The sequence below is a fragment of the Acromyrmex echinatior genome, chromosome 11 (assembly GCF_024713525.1).
Source record: "Acromyrmex echinatior isolate Ae372 chromosome 11, ASM2471352v2, whole genome shotgun sequence".
Taxonomy (NCBI): Eukaryota; Metazoa; Arthropoda; class Insecta; order Hymenoptera; family Formicidae; genus Acromyrmex; species Acromyrmex echinatior.
The window spans coordinates 11,294,278-11,316,692 of NC_141862.1; the positions used below are offsets into that span (position 1 = coordinate 11,294,278).

A 22,415-nucleotide genomic window follows, 5' to 3' on the forward strand; every position below is an offset into this window, starting at 1 on the left:
TGGGAAGTACTTTCATTAATGTATTTTTTAATGCTCATGTGAAATAAATAACATTCTTTCATTAAAAAACGCTACGAATTAATTCCAACACCTAATATTATTGTAAACTAATTATTGTGTAATTATAATAAATTAATCTCAATCAAAACCAGTCGCTTATACTTCCTCTTCCATCAGCTACTAGATTTATTTGCTATTGAATAAAAAGACAAAATTGTCAGTAAATGCTAAGTGAATAAAATAGTAAATAATAAACAAAAATAAGACATAAGACAGACTGGAGAACGCGCGGATGCGATTCAGGAAATTCTCCTGTTGCGAATCACAATGCCCGTCATCTTCTCATCCGGGTGAGCGAGTCCACAGATTATCCAAGAGCGCAATGAAGAAAACATCGTCGTCGTGAGATTAGCGCGTTATTTGCATCTCAATGTAAAGCGCACGAGAGACGGGGAACGAGGATCTGTCTTGTGGCTTGCCTGAGCATTTTTCTAGCCTTTTCAACATCGCGCAATATCTCTCCAGCTCTTGCTACTCTCGCGGGAGTGTTACGCGTTTTCGAGGTCGATTGGCGGTGTATTACACCTGGCTTTCACTTTCGTGATTGTCAGTGCCGTACAACTGTCCTCTCTCGTACATGAAACCTTTAAACCCGCATTGTAATAGGAAAGATCAATTTGGTATTCAAAACAAAAGTGTTTTAACAATAGCATCAGAAATCAGTTTCAATAGCGAATTTATTGCTTGTCCTTGGTTGATTCTTGATGATTGCGAATGTCAGCATTGTGTATGACTCAATTAACTTGTTTTCTGAATAGTTTAGCTCTTAAATAAGTTTATCCGTGAATTCTAAATAAATTTCTAGTCTAAATATATCCCTGAATCATAAAAAAATGTATTTAAAATTACTTGCTTATTAATTATCTCGTTATATTATATTCATTACATTAATCTAGAAAATTTTTTAATAATTAGCGATATCGATCGGATGACTTCTGCACCAGAAAATTTTCATTTTATCGGTTTTAATTTTATTCTTCTTGCACGGGGCGCAAACAATGATTGCGGATTAAAACAATGTTCGGCACTGTCGATTAGCTTTGTCTTGCCGTTCACCAGTGATCGATCGGTTTACCTATTCACCTGAATTCATTCTCATTCGAAAATCGTCTACTCTTTTTTTCGCTTCATTCTTTTTCCTGCCAATTTTGTTATTACATTAATGATAAGTATTAAGAGTAATGATTAAGAACCTTAATTTCTTTAATTTTTGAAGTTTTATTTTTAATCAAAATTTTCTAATTGTTCCTCGTTTTTGTATCATTTAAGATACGTCAGTTTCAGCCTTTGATTAACCTGAGAGCTTTTAAAAGTTGAGCGTACTTATCAACAACACTCGGAAAATGTGCCCGCATATTTATACGGCGCCTAATTGTCTTCTAAATGATTAAATAATCCTGATAAAGGCGTACTGTAAATCAAATTCATTTTAGACCGGCGACTGGTTCGCCTCAGGTTGATAAACATTAATCAAAATATTCAATCAGCGAAAAAGCAGCTCTTTCATCTCGTGGCAATCATACAATCAATATTCTCAGTATCGGTGTTGTTCAAATTGCTATAATTATGTGTCACTTTATCAAGATAACATTGTAAGGATAACATCACAAACATTATGAAACAAAGCAAAATAAAAATTGTGTCAAAGAAGAAATAATTAATCATATAATAAAAGGAATGTTAAGAAATCTGTAATATAAGAAAATAAATTGTGAAAATAATTCTATAAAATTCAGATCGTCTACAACGCGCATGAAGACATTGACAATCAAAAAAAAATATAAAGGTGACAACAATATATAAGTTTTATATATATAATTAATGTCTATATATATATGATTGAATAAATTATTTTATAACTATACAAAATAGTTTATTTAATTGTGTACATTAATTATATATATATAAAATCATTTTTACAGTTATTGTCACTATGTTTTTTTTGTCTGAGTGTAATAATCAATTACAACTAAAGAAGTAACGATAATAATTTTATATCAAAAGCGAAAATCGTCAAATCAGTTCGATTTAAAAATTTCACTTCTTAAAGTGAAATTCCACTCCAAAGAATTTGAAGAGTAATCTTAGGAAACCTGGAAAGAGCATGAACTCTCATGAAACACATCGCGATGATGAAGTTATAAGGTTGACTATTTTTTATTTTATTTATTTACACTTACACGTTTATCGTTTATCGATTTACGATACGAGTAAATGATGGCGAATGAATGAAAAATATAACTTTGTTCGTACTTACACTTCATTCACGGTCGTGATACATTATGCGGTCGTGCTATCGCGAACGTCGACCTCAGCGATATTACAATACATGGGGCGTTCTGAAACGGATGTTCTTTTAACCGCAGGAGAGGGGTCACCAATTACACCGTATACCCAACGACATGCGATCGAGCACTTTGTTTTGTGGAACAAAGGAAAATTCGTCGGCCTAGATGCATCTACGCCGGCAGATCGATATACAGGTTTACCTGGCGAAGCACCTTATTGATTTGCAAAAAAGGCAGCATGGCATTTGACTTTCGAACTATGCCATCGGCATTCGCAGGAGTGTCCGCTACTCGCTTTCGCCTATGGCCGAACGTTGTTGCATAATCTTACCTGCAGCTAAACATCGTCGCATCATCAATAGTTTACTCGCAAACCGTCTCGTATTAACGCTTCACTAACAATACACATTATGTAAGACGCGATCTTCAGACGGTTTGAAAGTGAGACGGCTTCAATTATCAATTCTAACGGAAAAAAAAAATTATAGAATAATTTAATCGTTGTATCAATTCGTATCTGCAATCATCTGAGCGTTGGACACGTCTTTATTCTTGTTTATATTCTTATACACTTTTCTGCGCGGATTTCTTTGTGATTATAATGCAACTTGTAAGTTTTTTTTTACGCAGAGTAACATGACATACATTGTCTCAATAAGATTTCTGCTAGTCAAACAGATAGTGGAAATGAAAATCATCCTATAAATTTTCGCAATCGCAGAAATTAATTTTCCAACGAGAAAGAAGGGAAATGAACGCGAAAGCGATGAGAAACCACTGTCTCATAGAAAGTTACCAGTGAACCACTTTCGCAGGAGAGATTATCTTCTCAAGTTATATCAAGTTATCAGAGCGATCTTTTTCCCTGAGCCCCGTAAGAGTTCCGCGCGAACTACGCAGGTTTGATTTAATTACAGTTGAAGATAATAAATCCGTTACTGTTGTTCAATCCAATTCAATTCACATAATTACAAGTCTTATGCGACTTAATTCGGTTCTCTTACTTGCAAATTAAATTAATAACGAGTTTGATTCAGTTGTTCTTCAATCACAAGCTAAATCCAATAAATATCAATCTTTTTATCGAATTAAATTTTTTATTGTAAATATAATTTTATTTGTTCAATTGAATTTATTTAATACGAGATTTAATTCGATTAGATATCGCTTGTTATGCTAACATAGTGAAACATTCTCTTATGGTCAAGGATCATGTAGCTGAAATAAAATAGACGAGCGCTGTCACGCTCGAAGTCGCAGCCTGATTCCTCCTAATATTTTCACTTCAATCAATCTTTTTTTCTCAAACAATTTTTTTCCCTCTCTTCCTGTCTATTCCCATCGATCCTCGATTTTCGCCGATCGTGACATGCCGCGACTTCGATCGCAAGACCGCTCGGTGTTCTTGTTCGAATGATTTTATTAATCAGTCTGAATAGATACACACACTCGTGTCACTTCGCTACTTTTTTTTTTCTCTTATCCCTCTTTCTTTCCTCGATCATTATTGTCCGTTCTGCTCGTAACGCAGTCGGCTGAAAACAACAAGGTTGTAGAAGGATAGAAAGCTACGTCTAGAACGCCCGCGGTCGGTCCACGCTTCGGAAATAAAGCGACGAACAGGGACGAGACTTTCGTCTTTTCTTGATCCGCAAAATCGCCCTCCTCTCGCGAACGATCGCAGCGTCCGCGAAAAGTCGGCCTTGCTTTCTCGGGAAACGTTTGTTTTTTTTTTCCACCACGTTCAAGTTAAAGTGCCGTTGAAATTGCCTGTAAATCGGCTCTCTAATACGTCGTTATTAAGCGAAGCTGGCCTAAGCTGTTTAGAATATTAGGTGTCGTTAAATGCTTAAGTGAATAAGCGATAAAATATCTCGACGATGAATCGTTAAGCTATTTGCAACGGAAAATTACGTACATGATTCGCGCGAATCTTTTATTGACACGAAAAATAATCGAAACATTAAGAATGAATTTTCTAAAATTATACTTCTCAAAAAATTATTATGTTACTCGAATTATGAAAAGTCATTGAAAAGATAAACATTAATTCAAAAATATAACAAAAAGCCACATTAAAATGTGGAATATCGATTTTAACTAAACTTTCCATTAATTATTTTACAAACTAAGGAAAAAATTGTTTGACTAAATTAATTTAGTTGTCTTTATTTATTTCTTTCGTTTGAAAATATATGTATAATTTAAGTCAAATATATGTTTCACTTTAATATTATACATACATTTTCCAATAAAAGAAATAAAAATGAATTAAATCAATTTAGCTAAAAAAAATAATTTTTTTCAGTGCAAACAACGTAATGTGATTACAAAGTATCATAACAAAAATAGATATTTATTCAAATAAAAAAATTTGATATTATATTGTATATATCCGGGTGAGATTATATAACATACTGATGATCGATTTTGATTTTATTAATTTTTTAATTTTGCTATAAAATGAAATCGTAATCATCACAATGTTCTGAGATTAACGAGGAAGAGAGACGTCGGAGCAATCCCGAAGAGAGTGCGTTTTATTCCCGAATGGACCGAACCGCGGGATAATAGTATTAGGATGACAAAGAGCGACCGTGTTACCGGTTCGTCGAGCAAAAGCGATCCCCACGAGAGCGAATATCGTGCATCCGCTGTCACCAAGTGTAAAGACATTATTAGCGTAAAGGGGAACATAAGGATATTAAAAAGGGAATGAGGGAGATAAGGTTCTTGCGCGCGAGCGCAAGGGACATAGGACGATATCGGTATACACATATATATATATATATATAGAGAGAGAGAGAGATAGAGAACCAGCTAAGCATTCTACGATACGATCGAACTGTCGAAGACGAGAGCCGCCAAATTTTTGTTCGGCAAAAATTCGCTCTCGCAAACTTTGCCGTCAACTAAAAAGAAGAAAAAAAAAGAAAAGGAAAAGATTCCGAGTGCAGGCAATTTTGAAAACACTCACAATTATTCGACGGAGCAGCCGGGTTGCAATTATATATTGTTAATCCTTTCGACACTTTGGAGATAATGCGATAAATAAAATAATAATAAGAATAAAGTTTTAGAAATTATTTGGAAAATAACTGATAATCTTTTGAGTAACGAGATAATAATAATAATAATAATAAAACAGAAATGCTATTAATTAATAACTGCCACATCACTGGTCCAGAATAATCTTTTTAACCATCGAATAACATGTTTAATATCTTCTCTTTAAATTAAATTTTATTAAATTTTCATTTTATTTTACTTTCTAAAAAATCTCTTTTTTTAGAAAGTAAAATAAAACTAAACATAAAAAAACTTTCGAATTAGAAAAATGAGAAACAAAATAAAAGAATGTTTTTTTATAAAGCGAATTTCTTCGTTACATATATAATAATATATATAATAAAATATCTATTCTATTTAGAATTTATATGAACTAATTTTATATGAAGATTTAGATCCGAAAAAAAGACCCGGACTCCGCTGGAGTTAAAAATGCTTAGATAATACCTAAATAATTACCAATCGTAACAATAGTGTTAATTAAGGATGCGTGTCTTTCTACAGAAGCCAAGCGATCAGAAAGCATCTTGAAAGGATTAAAATTCGTCGATAAAAGATACGTGCTAATTGCATCGCTCTACACATCTGAACACAATTTTCTCTCGTTTCGACGTTCCGAACGATCGATCGGTTAATACGATTTACCAGTGGTTCATTAACCGATTATTACGATTAATATTGTTTCTCGGTCCAGCCACGCGTCCGCCAAGCCGAGAACCGTCACATCCTCCGATTTTGTTTTTTCCCTCTTCAATTCTGATGCATCTTAAGCAATTCGAAAAGCCGAATCGAGCTGCTGTCTAGAAGAGAATGTGCAAGCAAAAACTTAATAAACAATACATTTGAAACATTTTGTTGCGCATATATGGAGAAAAATACATTGGTAAACAATGTTATTACATTAAATAATAAAATAAATACTAAAATTAAATAAAATTTAAAAATATAGAATGACTTCGAGTTATGACAATTGAATCAAAACATTCTAAAATATAAAAATTGGTAAAAAATCCAAATTTATTTGAAGTTTTATTTAAAATTTTTGCTTTTGCACTCTTCTTCCAATCTCTTGCTTGAATTCCAAAACTGAAAATTGAAAATCAGAAGAGAGCTCGTTCGCTTTTCTTCTTGTCGATGTACGGTGCCGATCGGAGAAAATCGGGAGGCTGCGACTAGGTTGCCTCGACTCTAGGACGGTAGGTCCAAACAATCGCCTGCCTTGAGGCAAGGGACCGATTAGGTCCAACAGCGATGAGATTGCTGTGATTGGTTGAAACAATATGTGGCTATCGCCCGCAATTCTGGGATACGGATCCCGCAATGTCACATAAAAATCACATTATTTTTCAATCCTCAAATCAGACAAAAAGATATAAAATTGTATAATATTAATATATTAAGATATATAATTATAAAAATGTGACGTGCATGAGATTCCGTCGATTTTTGTCATGAAAGCAAAATCGATAGAGTCAAGGAATCTGACTGCGAGATCGACATATCCCAGAACAGCAGACTATGCCCAAAACTTTCGAGCTTTCCACACGTTTTCTTTATTTTATTCGGAACATGTCGATAATATGACACTCAATAAATAACAGAACTTCTACATCTCCAAATTCTGCTGTCAGATTGTCCTGCCGAATCGCCAGAGTGCGAGGCTTTACGTGAACGCGCTTTTCTTTACGGAGATAAAAAAGAAAAAAAAGAAAGAAAGAAACGAAGACAACCTACGGGTTTGCTTGTGCGATTACAGATTTTATCCCACATCTAATTATCCTTAGAAAAAACGGAAATATAAAAATTCATAATTTTATATAAATTTCTCTTTTTCATATTTAATAATTAGGTGTATGTTTATGTAATTATATAACTTTTATATAACCATATATATATCAATTATAATTATGTATTGCATAATTATAATTAATATATCATATAATTATAAAATATAATTTTATAACAATAATATATATTTCTATTAATTTTCCTATTTTCAAGTAAATCGCACAACCGAAATCCGGCTCGATTTCTAGTGGATTGATTAGTCATTTAAAGGTAGTTTTACGCAATATAACGGTGTGATATTACGTAACTGATAACTTTATGGAACTGATCGTCCACTTTCGTTTCTCATTTTTTACTCTTTTGGAAAGCCTCGTCTCTCGAGTCCGATATTTCTAAACAGGCTTGACAAAAAGAAATCGTTTGTCAATGGTCTTATAAATCTTAATAAATTTACTTGTATTCTTGAGCAGTCAACAATCCCTGGCCCTCGGAACGGTCGCGAGCGAGGCGTTGTTATTTGCAAGAGAGTAAAGCGATAGTCTGTTCGCGGGGGAGATTCGGAAAGACAACCCCTGAAAAATAAAGGAATTATAATAACGATGCGTAGATCATGTTTTGGTACGTACACGTGTTGTACGGCGCGCTTTCAATGCTGTTTCATTTTCATTTCTATTTTTTTCTGTATATATATTTTTTTTTTTTTTGGTCGAGGAGACGTCGGTAGTAGTACCGGACGATGACGGTGGGCGAGAGTGGTGGTCGAAAGAACGAAAACCAGCAGCAGGGTGCCTACTGAAGACAACAATACAGGAAGTAATCTTCGGGTCTTCGTTACCGCGCCCACAAACGAACGATTACGGTGTAAAACAATTTATCTTCCATTATCGTTCGCTTAAATCTCGGTCCGATCAGATCAATCTTTCGTTCGTATGGGACGATCGATCGATCGAACCTAGAAACGAAAGTTGATCGAAAAGTTAATTCAGTGTACAACAAACGAACACGTACATCGAATTTTGTTCTAATTAATAATTAATTTACTTTTTCCCTTTTCTCTAAAGAGGATCGACGACGAGCCAGAAAAATTAATAGGCATCGATAAAGCCGACCGATAAACTACACACATCCGGTCGCTCTCGCCGATGCGAGATCACTCTTGATCTCAGTTGGATCTTATTCTTCTTCTATAGTTTGACTTTAGTTTCGAAAAGAGATAATGACTGAATATTAAGATTAAGACACCGATAAATATTTTAACTGCTCTAAGATATTAAAACGATACAATTATTCTCAACTAACTGCAAAAAGTTAAGACAATCTTTTACAGCTTGTAGGAACAGTGCGTCTCTTACAGATGAACTTAACGGTACAAGCAATAGGAATTTCACGTAAAAACGGACATTCCGGTCAGCGTTATCAATAGACACCCTGAATAGAAACTGATAAGAGCGTATAGTAGATAGTAAGATGTAAAGTGGACGAGAAAATAGATATAAAAAATTCGGGAAGTGCCAAGTTTTCTAGATAAATTGGGAAAGTTCGCCAAGTTTTGTATAGAGGACGAGAAGGAACAGAAAGTGATCCGATCGTAGAACAGGTGATCAATATCAAGACTATAACATTAAAGTTACATAAAGACTATACTTATAATTCACGAATCGCGCTTGAATATATTTATAAACGGAATGAAGCAGCTTTTAGAAATGACAAAAATAATCACGAGATAATTTGTTCAAAATCGGGAACGAGTACGTTCTACGATCGGTGTGAGAATCGGCGAGACGTGGTAAAGGAAGAGTGAAGAAAACGGCGTGAGTCGAGTGTAGAGAGCTGGTGTTCGATTCTATGAGCACCCTCCGTACTTACCACTCACTCATGCGTCGCCAACATTGTTCCTTTGGCAAAGGAAAAAAAAGGGGACTTTCTTGCCGAGCCGAGTCGATCACCCTCGTAAATCAATCTTATTCCAAATCTTATATATACATAACTTCTTTATATGTAAAAATTATTTGTTACGCATTTTTCTACATTTAGATCTTCATTTATCGCAAACCGCGAAATTGATTTTAAATTATAGAATAATTGCGAATGTCCTTTTTCCCAAATTAGACTTTAATAACTCATTAAAAATTTTATCGAGGCAGTAGTTTGGAAATTTTATAGATCAATTTTGTAAATTAATGAAATAAATTTTTTAAATAAAAAAAAATTTTGTGGCTCTGCTGTACCTCGCGAAGGTGCCTCGGCTCGACTCTCAGTATTAACAAAATAAAATTTGCGACAGACTAACCTGAGGCGACCGAATCTTCACACTGCGGCTAGCAAATGTGTTTTAAACTGTAACGTGTACACTCGATTTCTCTTTTGCGTTGATCTATGCTCTTGATTCTATGATACTGCAATTTGGTGAGACCGGCTAAGTTAAAACGTGTATCATACCGAGACTATTCTTCGTCATCGCTACTTCCTTTTGTCGTTACCAAAACCATCAGAGATTTAATCTATTCGTTCGAAAAAAAGAAACACACGCTATTCTGTCACGGAGAAATCAAAGACGCACCGCGCAATGAAATTGATCCGAAACAAAAGAACTTTCAAAAGTAGTCACAGAAATAATTAATATAATTTGATGAGTGATTGAAATTATAAACCTAATTCTCACTATGTATAATAAATAGACTCAAGCTTATTGGTATGTGTAAATCTTTCGAAATATCTACTATACATAAACATTTATTACTCGTTCGTGTCGATTTTTTATCAAATTTCTGAAAGCTTGAAATAAAATTAAGTGTTCCTGTTAAGTATTTTCACTAAAATGATTAAGCGAGTTCAAGTTTAATTTCCTTTTTTTTATTTTAAAAATAAGTACTTCTGCGTCCTCGATTCCTCCGGGAATTCTTCTCAGTAAATCAAGAAAAAAATGTGAATATCACGGAACGGAACTGTCTTGAAAGTGCTCTCTCATCTCGAGTTCTACTTCGTCAAGTGAATAATCATCCAGCTGCAGCGTGAAGCGCCACCTTATTCGCGATCGCGCCTCTCCAAGAGGACACTGCAGGTGCATGGAGGCTGAGGGAATAGCGCGTGATGGAAACGGTCTAATGCGCGAAAGAGGAAAATTTCTTTAAGAGGGAAAAGCACGTCACTTTGTCATTGTTGAAGGTACAATCACTTCCCGAACAACTGCAGGGTCAATCATCAATTTTACGAAAGTAAATGTGAGTCAGATTTTTCAATGATAGAACTGGTCCTCCGTATTTAATTAAAAGTGTAGGAATCTAAAGATTTCATGACCAATATATAATAATCATTATTATATGTGTGAGAATGTTTCTCTAAAGGAATTTTATGTTTTAAATAAATATATTTTTCCTTTGACATTTTTTACAATTGTATTGTATTAAACTTCTCTATTAATCTCTCATTTCAAGATTAAAATTTCGTATAACATAATACCGTGTGCATTATTTATACAACCATATTTAGAAAGTCTACATTTATAAGGTATTCGAGAAAAGTATCAGATCAGAATTACACTAATGACTCAATGCCATATAAAGAAAGACTTATTCTTGTCATTGAAAATTTCAACGGCTTCACAATTACCTTACGCTTATAACTGGAGGATTCGTTACAAAAATAAAGCGATAAGTCCGTAATTTGTAAGGCCTGTTTTAGACGCAATTTTTATTTAAATTGGTCTCATAAACTACGGGACTCGCGCAACTTTCCGTACCGAATCCCTTAGATCGTCCTGATTGACCCTTCTCGTACCGAGAGGATGTCTTTTGCGCGCCGCGTTGTCTTCATCGTGACAAGAATAAGAAACGCAATCTCGACGGACGTACCAGTAGATATATTGGTTGTCCGATGCATAGAAAGACTGCGAGATAAGTCGATAAACAGATAGTTCGCACTGGCATTCCCGCGCAGGACGAACGACGATATTACAGAGCGATTATTTTGAATTTATTCCGTAGAAAAGGCGATAAAACTTGCTTGAGTTTAGCTCACCTGGCATACGACCAACGTAGCATGGGTGCGCGCATACCCATACACACATACACACATTTGCAGTCGACGAGAACGATTAACGTTTCGTGACCGCTGCATTATTTCATAAAGTAGCAGTAAAGAACAAAGAAAATTAAAAAGTTGACCGTTTCCAGCGCGCACCCGATTTCTTTGAAGGAACTCTTTCAGATGTCGATGGCGTTATGTGAGTGCGTGTGTCTCTTTCTCTCATCCATTCTCTCTCTTTTTCTCTGCTCACACACACACACACACACAAAACACACACACACACACATACACACATCTCTCGCTCTTTCTCTTTCATTCAATTTTGTTTTTTCGTCTTTCAACAATATTATTAAAAAAAAAGAAAAAAAAAAGAAAAAACAGATCTTGTGAGAGAGAATTGACGGGAAACAAATTCTACCATGTAGATTATCTTCCGCTTTCTCTCTCTTTTTCTTTCTATTAGTTCTCCTCCTTCTGTCCTTCTTTCGTTTGTGTATATCTCTTCCTCGATCGGGTCCGGTCCCCGAAAATTAGGGGCGGGCCCACAGCACGAAGTGCAGCGGCGGAGGATTGGGCCCGTCCATGGGGGGCGATCATCTGAAGCGCGGATGCATCATCGGCGTCAGCATCGGTCCAGGAAAGCCCATCGGCGCGGCGGCGAAGGCCGGATGCATCGCAGCACCCGGAGGTAGAGCCCCTATCATGCCTGCAAAGCAACGCAGCGGAAGATTAATACGACCCGCGATTGAATATCGCGGGGGGCAAAGAAAACAGTACGTTGCCCACGTGCGGCATACACGTGCTTTTGATTACTCGAGCCTGAACGAGACGACGTCTTGTTCGCCGGATCCAATAATAGGATCTTTTTCTCTTTCTCTTACTCTTTTTTTAATTGGGGATCGGAATCCCTAGGTATACTTACGTCGCGACTGTTCACGTTACGTTAAGATAATTATGGGTCCTGTGTGTTGCGTTAATATGTAGTTTCAATTTATTTTTTAATGTATTTTTTCTAACAGTTTCTATTACTATGTTAAATATCGTGCTCGTTTTTGGAGGACTACATGATCTTCAGCGCAAAATAAGTCACAGAATCATATTCGGCGAATCATATAAATAAAATTGAAAATATATTTCAATAAATTAGGAAATATAATTTTCCTAAATAATTAGATTTAAGAAATAAAAATCTACAATTAAAAAATCGAAGTTTTTAAAATAAAAATTAATTTTGTGATAAAGCTTAAATCTTTCCAAAATTTGCATATTTTTAATTATAAATTTAATTGCTATTATTTAACTATTGAGTTAAATTGAGATTTGACTCACAATCAGTGCATCTAATTATGTTTTTCTGATTTGATCGTGTAATAGCTTTCAAATTCAATTCAGACTCATGTTCCGCTGAAAAGGAAGTTGCCTGACAGCCGAACGATTATTGTAGATTATCGAGAGAAGTAGGTATTAGGATATATTCGCGAGATTTCAAATTAGTTATTTTCTGATCATTCAGAGTGTGCTTTGTCCTTTCGAGCAATCAGAATCTCTGATTGCCAAGATAAGCGTTAGTCGAGTGTGAAGCCACGTGTTCGACCTTCAAGAGAAGCGCGCTTCTTCGCAACAAGAGCTCCTGTTTCTTCGGGTAAAGTCCAAAGGACTATATCACCCGATCCGTTCTCGGTAGCCCACGTAACTACGTTCTACCCCAGCAATCGCTGGTCAATGCGAATCGCCAAACTAAATATGCGTATACGATAGGTACATAATGTACGTAGAACTCAGCTCAGCATGCAGTGCGCCGCATACGCAATACAAATCACAAACAAAACTGACAAGAAGGTGGTACCACACAGAGAAAATTTCACACCATACAAGGAACGAATCTCACTCGGGGGGGGGGGGGGGAAGACGCAACATCGGTTTGATATTGCGAACTGTATTACGGAAGCTCGCGAAGATCGTTCAGCTGTCAGCCGACTTCTTCCAATAAGGACATCACCGCCAAAAACGTGCTTAGTCACTCAGAAATCCTCGATATGCCTACGGCATTGCTCTTTTTTCATAACAATCGAGCAACATAAAATAACTGGTTTAAAATTCTCAAAAGCATTATCTCAACGCGAGAAAAATTAAATTTTTTGTCTACTTGCACGATTTTCTTCTTATTTTCTATTTATTTTATACGTTTTTGTTATACGTTTACTTAGCAATACTTGGTGAGTACGCATAGTATAATAAAGAGAAAAATCGTGTTAATCGAACGGACCCTCGATTGAATGCAAAAGTAAAGTAGGTAACGTGAAGTCGTTTACTTACTGTTGCTCAGCTCAATTTATCTAAAATCTTTCATTGTGTAACACAAAAGCTAGGCTATGGTGTGAGGGAGATACATTACGTTCGTTCTCGTTGCTAGTTTTTTACTTTTCATGAGAAAAAAATTTAAAAAATAAAATAAAATGCACCGGCGAGCACGGTGATAACATTCAATCCTTTCCTTCTTCGTGATATTTCATTTTGCTATTATCATATATAATTTTTACAATACATCCCAAATTTCACGAGCCACTTATCATGGATTTTTCGAACAATTTTTAAATCGTAATTTTTTTTTAAATAAAGATCTTCGTAAGTTTTATAATGTTGAATATCAGATATCTTGATAATTTTCAAATCTCAAATCTGTTGAAGAAATCTGAAAAAAAAAAATCTATTTGAAATTAAAGAATAAAGATTTTATTTAAATCTCAAAACTTCGAAATAAGTTCCATTGTTTAAATCTCTTTAAGTTCCACTTTATTTAAATCTCAAAAAAGTTTTGCAATTTTATCCAGAATTTAAGGATTATAAATTCTTTTATATTATCATTAAACTTTAGATAATGGAGATATATTAAATATTATAGAGATTTTCCTTGTACTTTTTGCTTCAAAATGTGACACTGTTCAGCATTATAGTTTCTCGTCTTATAAAAGTTAAAAAAGTGATTTAAATTAATCAAAAAATCCATCCAAGATAAAAAGTGATTCGAAAAATCCACTATATATCATATAGCGGATATGTCAAAATAAATGATTTAACACAATGATCAAATGCGAAGAAGGAAGGGATACATTGAGAGAAAAATAATTATCGTTTGTAATTATAATTTGTTTCTTTGGAACGACAACTTCGAACGACTGTCAGTACCGTGCCCAAGGAAGCAGTTTCTCCACTACTATATCACAACACCAGGATTCCAAGCTATATATAATATATAAGTAATACTGAAGAGACAAGATGGTAACACGGCTGCTGGCGAGGTAAATAATGGCGTATGTGAGTCGTAAGAAGAGTAATATGGTTAAATCGAGAGAGTGTGAATAAAGAAGCTGAGAGAACGGAACGGAAAGGAAACAAAGAAATCATACATGAAAGAGATGTATAAAAATTGTAACGGCCGAGCGGCCGGAGAGTTTCTCTTCGTCTTTCGCGTAATAAACTGCACAAGGAACTATATTAGGAATTGTACAAAAATCAAAATATCGCAAAATAATTAAAAAAAAAATGTATAACTGTGAAATTGTAAATGGAAAGACAAGTGTTACAATATACCGATAAAGATGTCTAATATTAATCTAGAAACGTGATGTATCAGTGAACAATCAATTGAAAAAAATCTGTTGAATAATTTAACGTTGTACCTTTGGAAAACAGACAATTCATCATATATAAAATTACTTCTTGAGATAAAATCCCCAGAAATTATTATAATTCAATTAAATAATTATTCATCAGGTAATAATTAAATGATAAAAAAAAATGATAAAATGATAATTTTAATTTGTAAGTATTAATGATTGCATTAATGATTATTTTAATTTGTATTGTATAACAAGAATTGCATAACAATGAATTTAGTAATATTGCACGATCTTAACGAATAAAAATTTCCTGATTAATAATTCATAATGTAATTAACTGACGCTTATTGTTCTATCCCAATTATTTCTATTATTTATATAGCCATATTAATATATTCTACATATATTCATTAATCATACATAATAATTCCAGTATCAGATTTAGATTTTAATCGATGTACTCTCTAAATTCTTTGGAATGGAATCTCTTTCTAAAGAGTGAACATTGAATCAGTCTTGGAAAAGAGTTCAATCTTTAAGAATGAGATTTCATTCTTCAAAGTGAGATTCATCCTAAGTTTTAGAGAGTAACAAGTAATTATTTTGATCGATATAAATGATCGTTCAGCGATACAGCTACTCTCTACATTCTTTCTGACTTTTTTTTCAGACTTTCGTTATTTTAATATGTGGTGAGTATTCTCGGAAAAACAAACGTAAATGTTCAAAATGTGGCAATCGGTTGAAGAAATTGGAGTTAAGATGGAAGAAGGAACGTGTCATTGGCCGCTCGACCACCTGCCCAGTGATAAAATATTACGAATATACAGAAATATATATACGGTGGCTCACAAAAGCTGCTTGAACAGTTTCCTACACCGTCATTCTGAGTTTTCAGGAGTCACTATATATATATTATGTATATACGCATACATGTAGGTGTATTAATGACAATGATGACAAGATTAATCAACAATATATAAGAATAATAATAAATATAACAAGATATATATAGATATATATATGTATATATAGATATAGGCCATGTCACCGCATGCTAATTGCTAAGGACCAACCTTGTAGCGCTTGTATTGTAAAACACGGTTTTAGTAACCAGACTGGGTTCGTTCGACACTCATCGAGGAGTGACCGGGCGCCCTGCAAACGCACCGTTAAAACGTATAAACGAACAAGGACTACAAGACGCTGTGTCGTCGAGATTCTGTGGCGTATCATTCGGTCGAGAATCTTGATCTCTATAGTCTCTATCTGAATAATCATGATACTCTTCCCGCCTCGCATTCTCTCTCTTTGCCGTCCCAAGTCAGTGATATACGCAATTGCAATTTCGTCGTCTATTTTTTCTGACTCCTTCCCCCCTAAATGTCAAGTCTGTTTCTTGTTTATCTGTCTCAACGCTCTCATTGTCTTTTTGCAAAGAATAAAAATGACTGTTGTCATAAATACAATTAGTGCAAATTGCAATGCAATGTGCAATCGAATTAAACTAAAGTAAGATCAAATTATTGTTCGATTAATATCCGGCATTTCCTCTTTTTTGTTTGTAGATAGAAAAATCCTTTCCGGTTTATTGAGTTACCGAGTAGGACTGGCTAAAGGTGATATATGAGGGTTGTGTTGACAAAGTATATAAATATAATATATCGCATTTCCGATGGCATTTTATCAATCACTATTTGAAAAATATCTACTTAATTTAACATATCACGCGAGATATTTAAGATTTTAAATTTTTAATAATTAATGATACTGAATCATTAAATATAAACGTTCCATCGGAAATGTTTTTTCGCACTCTAAAACAACATAGTAATTGATTTTGTTAAATTACGGGTATGCGATATCCTTGAAGCAAGAAAAGATCAAGAGAACATCCCTGGAAAGATCACTTTCGAAACGGAAAATAGGGTAATTCAATACACTTTATTCGAAATTTCATGTGTGATAAAAAAAAAAGAAAACTTAACTGCGATACGACTTGTTCTTGTGCATCGATTAACGTTACTGTCTTCAACAACCGATAAGGGGGGAAGGGCGGGGGTAATGGAAAAGAAAATCGACAAAAAATACTAAGAAGGAAATTTCCAAATTTTAACAACAAGAGGGGACAAAAAATACAACAAGGCAGCTTTGTCGAATACGCGAGGGCGAGGGGGGGGGGGGTTAAAAGGGTGGCAGGTAGAGTTTTTCGTAAAGCTCAAACCCGCAGACACTTACCTGGTGGCAGGCCCATGGGGGGCGGTCGCATCATGTTACCTCCATGAATGAGAGCAGGCGCGGCTAGGGTCATGGTGGGTCGCATTAAGGGAGCCATCAACGCAACCGAGCTGACAGGCATTGCTGCGGCCGAGGCTGGTACCATAACCGCCTGCGGCGGTCGCGGGAACCTTTGTTGTTGTTGTTGCAGGGCATTCAGCGCCGCCGCCTGTTGCTGCCGCTGTTGCTGATCCGCCTGAAACGCGGCCACCGCCACGTTTGCAGCCGCTTGTTGTTGCTGTTGTGCCTGCTGTTGTTGCTGCTGCTGTTGCTGCACTGCTTGCTGTTGTTGCGCTGCTGCTTGTTGCAGGGCGGCAGCCTGCTGCTGCTGGCTCACCGCCGTTACCACTGCCTCTGATTGTGCCGATCGTCCAGATTCGTCAGTTTGTCGACGCTGATACTTTGGCAGCCTTGCTCTAATTTCCTCCTGAAAAACAAATTCTTTGTTTAAATATAAATAAGCGAAGGTCACACATTCGGTCAAAGCGGTTCTTGGTACCTAATCATGTGGATGTATTCAAGTTGGCAAAGTAACTAGCCTACTTGCCAAGCGAATAAATGATTCAGGTTCTTACTTATACATAGATTTAGTTAATTATATTCAATCGCTTGGCAAGCAGGCAAGCTGCTTTGTCAGACTTAAATACAGCCAATATTTTAAAATAAATTTTCAATTTAAGCAAATCCTTTGTTTAAAATTTATTTTGCTTTGGTCATTTCCATTATTCAAAGAAACTTTTTTCAGAATCAAAAATTTATTTTCAAAATTAATAGTTTTATTTAATATGCTATTATCCACATATGTAAATTCTGCAACAGTAATTGAGGGGCTAGATTCTAAAGGATATGCGTAGATTTCGCGGATATAATAAATATTGTCCACAGGGCTAATTTTGGACATCTCTAATTGGCTCTAATTTCAATTTTGACAATTGATTCTTGTAGAGAATTACTTATTAATAGCGCATCTTTTTCGTGTTTAAACAAATTTGTAAACAATTTTTATTTTCGAGTTATAAATGAAAAATTTAATTTTTTTCATTTTACAGAATCTATTTTCTCGCCATATCTCAGCCAAATATGAATATTTTTCTTTGAAATTTTTACAGAATAAACTTCAAAATGGCAATGCGGACAATACTTATCCCGCAAAATCCACGCGTATAGAATCCAATCTCTCAATTCAAAGATCATAATTAAAAATAGAAGAGAATGAAAAGTTTTCTCGGAAACGAAAGTTGAGGAATAAAAATTAGAAACTTACTAGACTGAGATCTTCCGGAGGGTGAATGATTTTACTGGCAGCCCCAGTGGTTGCAATAAGAGTCACCTTTTGATCACCACTATTAGCGAGGCTGTTGGTTACAGTAGCACCAATGGAATCACCGGCACTACTGTAAGCAGGGAATGTCGGCTTTACTGGACCTATTGAACCGCCACCGCTAGCCACTGATGTGATCGGTTTAAAGTCTGTGCCGAGAGGTGCAGATCCGGTCACCGACACTGCCGTCGATGCTGCTGTCGAGACTGCAGCGGCACTTGGGAACAAAGGACGTGCCGGCGGGATCGATGCTCCCGAAACTGGCGGCTGCATACCGGAAGGCATACCTGACATACCCGGCATCATGCTAGAAAGAAAATATATGAAACGAGACTCGAAAGAATTTATCAGTAAAAAATATTAAAAAAGTCAACACCAGCTGTTCGGATGCATAGAAATTTCTTTATTCTCGTGTAAATGTAACAAAAACGAAATAAATAAACGTTTCGACCCTTCAATCTGAGTCCTTATCAATATAAAATATAAATCTAAATTATATGAGTAATCTTATCTAAAAATATAACTACAATTAGTACCATGCAAAGTGGTAAAAATTTAGCTCGTTCTTCTTTTATCCAAATGCCAATTTGCTATGTTAATGAATAGGCATATAAGGGGATTAATACTCGTATTCATAGTCAGGTCTTATATTTAAGGTTTCCTTACATTTATCTTTAGATCTCTACGAATTATTTCGAATTATTATTATTGGTTACTGAGCATCTAAAGATAAATTTAAGGAAGCTTTAAGTACAAGGTCTGATTATAAATACAAATAGGTAGATGTTTGAAAATATGCATACATGAACATAGAAATCACATAAATTGGAACACTGCATTCCATAATAACAAAACACAGAATTAGTCATCAGCATAAATTTTGGGAAAATGTCAAAATATTAGACGAAGAAAGGTTGCTTAATAAAAAATTGATTTCGGAAATGATTATAAAGTAACAGAAACAGAGTTTGAATTTATAGAATGATACTTCTTTGCGGAACCGTGATTTGCTTTTCCCTTTGTTCTTATTTTTATTTTTATTGTCTATAACTATATGACTTTATTATTTTGACTCTCACTGTCCACACCTGTCCAGACCCTTTTTTGACTGCAGCATTCATGTCCGGTGCCCGACATTACGTCGAGTGGTGAGGAACACATATAAGTTAATAAAATTAAAATTCAGATAAATGATTTAAATAATTCTCTAATTTTTCGTTTTTCATTGAATGATAGTAAATCTGATATTTTGATGAGAAATGTGACCTTATCTATTGACACAATGTATATGACATTGTTTTTATTTTATGTAAGTTTTTATAATATTATTGTATAATTTTTTTCAATATATTTTTATAATAATCACTTGGCTATTCATTACATAGCAAATTGGCATTTGAATAAAAGAACGAGCTAAATTGTCGAGATCACAATTAAAAATAAAGAAATTGAAAATTAAAAAATGAATTTGATATAATGTTATAGTTAATTGAAGAATACATACCCTGGACCCATAAACGGAGGTCCTACATGGCCCATTGGCATCATAGGATGCATAGGAGGCATACCAGGATGTGGTGGCATACCAGGATGTGGTGCCATACCTGGATGTGGTGCCATACCAGGTAACGGCGGCATACCTGGTTGTGGTGGCATTCCGGGTAGACCAGTCGCCATGCCAGGCATTGCTCCTGGCGCAGAACCTAACAGACCCTCAGGCTTCGGTTTTTTCTGTACTGGCTCATCCTCGCCAGATGATGGTGAGCCAAGTCTACCACCGTTTCGCTGTCTCTCATGTTCTTTTGCATCATTCGGTGGTATACCCTCCATTCCATAAATCTCTATCTCAATATTGCTACGATTTGGCAATGAATTGGGTACCTTATCTATCGCTTCTTTGTGAACCTGTGAAAATGAATGTCATGTTAAAATATCTTAAAATATCAAGCAGATAAGACCTAAGATAATAAGGATGTAATTTTATTTACCTGCATACAGTGTATGCTAAGTCCTGGTCCAGTATACAGTTTCTTGTGACAGATATGACATTTGAAGTGCTTTGCTTTCTGATGTTGAATGAGGATTTTCTCATCCTCGAATTCACGATTGCAATACCTTTTGAAGTACAGTTTTAAGGAAATTTACAGGATAAGATTTAAATAATAGTTAGTATATAGTTTTATAACTCTTTAAAACTTTTAGAAACTTGCTTTTAAAGATTAAAAATTGAGCTGCTTTGCAAAACTGACTCAATTTTCATTCTTTAGAGTGAGATTCCAATTCAAAAAATTTAGAGTATATATTCAGTCAAGCCTGTTAGGTATGTAATATGTTATAAATAACAAACCTAAAATTCATATAATTTGTAAAAAAAAATTTTAAAAAATAAAAGAAAACGTAAAAAAAATTAGAAAAAGTTTATCTCTTAAACATTTTCAAAATTATCTTTCATTTTCAAAATCAAAATTTTGTTTGAAAATTTTTCAGCTCAAAAAAATGTATTACTTAATCCTAATTGGAAATTATTACAAGTAAAATTTTTCTTTTAAGTTTTCATGTTCCATAATTTATGCAAGTAAATAAACTTTTAAAATTTAATCTTTGTTAATTTTTATAACTTCACAAAACAAATTTTAAATATTTCTTAGTTTATTTACATGAAAATTCATCATTCAATTTATAAATTTAACATTATTCAAACAAGTACTTACAATACCTTTCAACTTCTACTTATCAGAAAGCATTCAGATTATTCGTAATTTCACAAAATAAAATTTAGATTTTCTTCAATTCATTCTTTAAGAAAGATCTATATTTAATTCATAGGTTTTATAGCATTCAAACATTTTTACAAGTCACTGAAAAGATCAGGAGAGTATATTTTCAATTGCTCTACATAAAAACAGCCAGCTAAGTGAAAAGAAAAAAAACTTAAAGGAAACTTAAGCGGAAGAATTGCGAAACCAAGATAATACAAAGATTACTCCTAATTTTACGGGATAAGAAATCGATCCGATTCAGTCGTTTTTCCGCGTGGAAGGCTTCTCGATCGCGTTACATCATCGTGCAACGCATCGCGTGAACGCGAGGACAGTGGAAACAGCTGCGCTCTCTCATGTATAAGTATATACAAGAGATGTCGCATGTCGCGGTGATGCGAAGAAATCGCGTATCGATTTCCCCGCCTTCCACGGAACCCACACTGTGTCGATTTCTCGAGCCTCTTCCTGCAATGGTGGGGAAGATCGACACCCGCTGTATAAATCACCGGCTGATAGCGATAATTCCTCACTATACGATCGCACAACTAAAATCGTGCTCCAAAAATTACGGTTACGTAAAAGCGACCGTTGCAGGTCGTCATCGTCGTTGCCGTCGCAATCTTCGAGGAAACAAAAAGGATACCAGCACCAAGGTCTTGACTGCTTCTTCTTCTTGCGGCCCATCTTCCTGCCGGATTATCGGAAACTTGTTGCTATTAAGGATGACTCTCTTTTCTAAAACGATCCTTAATTCGACGTACAATTAGCAAATATACGCGGCTCAAGAAGTGCAGGAATCCTAGGCGATCGTAACACCACACACGCACACACGCGAAAACCGATAATACAAAATGGCCGTCGTATCTTTTCCGCGGACCGACACGACGCCGGAAGTGGCCAACGTGGCGCGCCTCAAGATTCTAAGGACTAGGGAATTATTTGACGGTAAGATTTCCTAGGAATGGCGCATATTTGCAAATTACAAGTGGATGAAGTGGATGACGGGAAAATTAAAAGTGATTATACTATTCTCAATTATGGATATACACGACGTGTGTGTGTATATATATATTTTTTTTTCGTATGTAAAATTTTATATATAATTGTATATATTTTTTGTATATAAAATTTGCGAGATACAAAGAGGGCAGAAAAAACAGCAGATAATAAAAACATTCTGTGTCGCATGCATACTATAATAAAA

General features: G+C 35.0%; 1 protein-coding gene across 1 annotated transcript; it reads right to left on the reverse strand.

The window, feature by feature from the left end:
* Nucleotides 1-3,750: 3,750 nt before the first annotated feature.
* BuGZ (Bub3 interacting GLEBS and Zinc finger domain protein) lies at nucleotides 3,751-22,114 on the reverse strand. The gene is made up of 6 exons (XM_011053154.2): nucleotides 21,855-22,114; nucleotides 20,438-20,564; nucleotides 19,954-20,354; nucleotides 18,393-18,756; nucleotides 17,090-17,555; nucleotides 3,751-11,937 (listed from the first exon to the last, which is right to left on the reverse strand). Exons 1-6 carry the CDS (start codon nucleotides 21,893-21,895, stop codon nucleotides 11,825-11,827), a joined length of 1,512 nt encoding a protein of 503 aa, XP_011051456.1. The 5' UTR covers nucleotides 21,896-22,114; the 3' UTR covers nucleotides 3,751-11,824.
* Nucleotides 22,115-22,415: the final 301 nt, after the last annotated feature.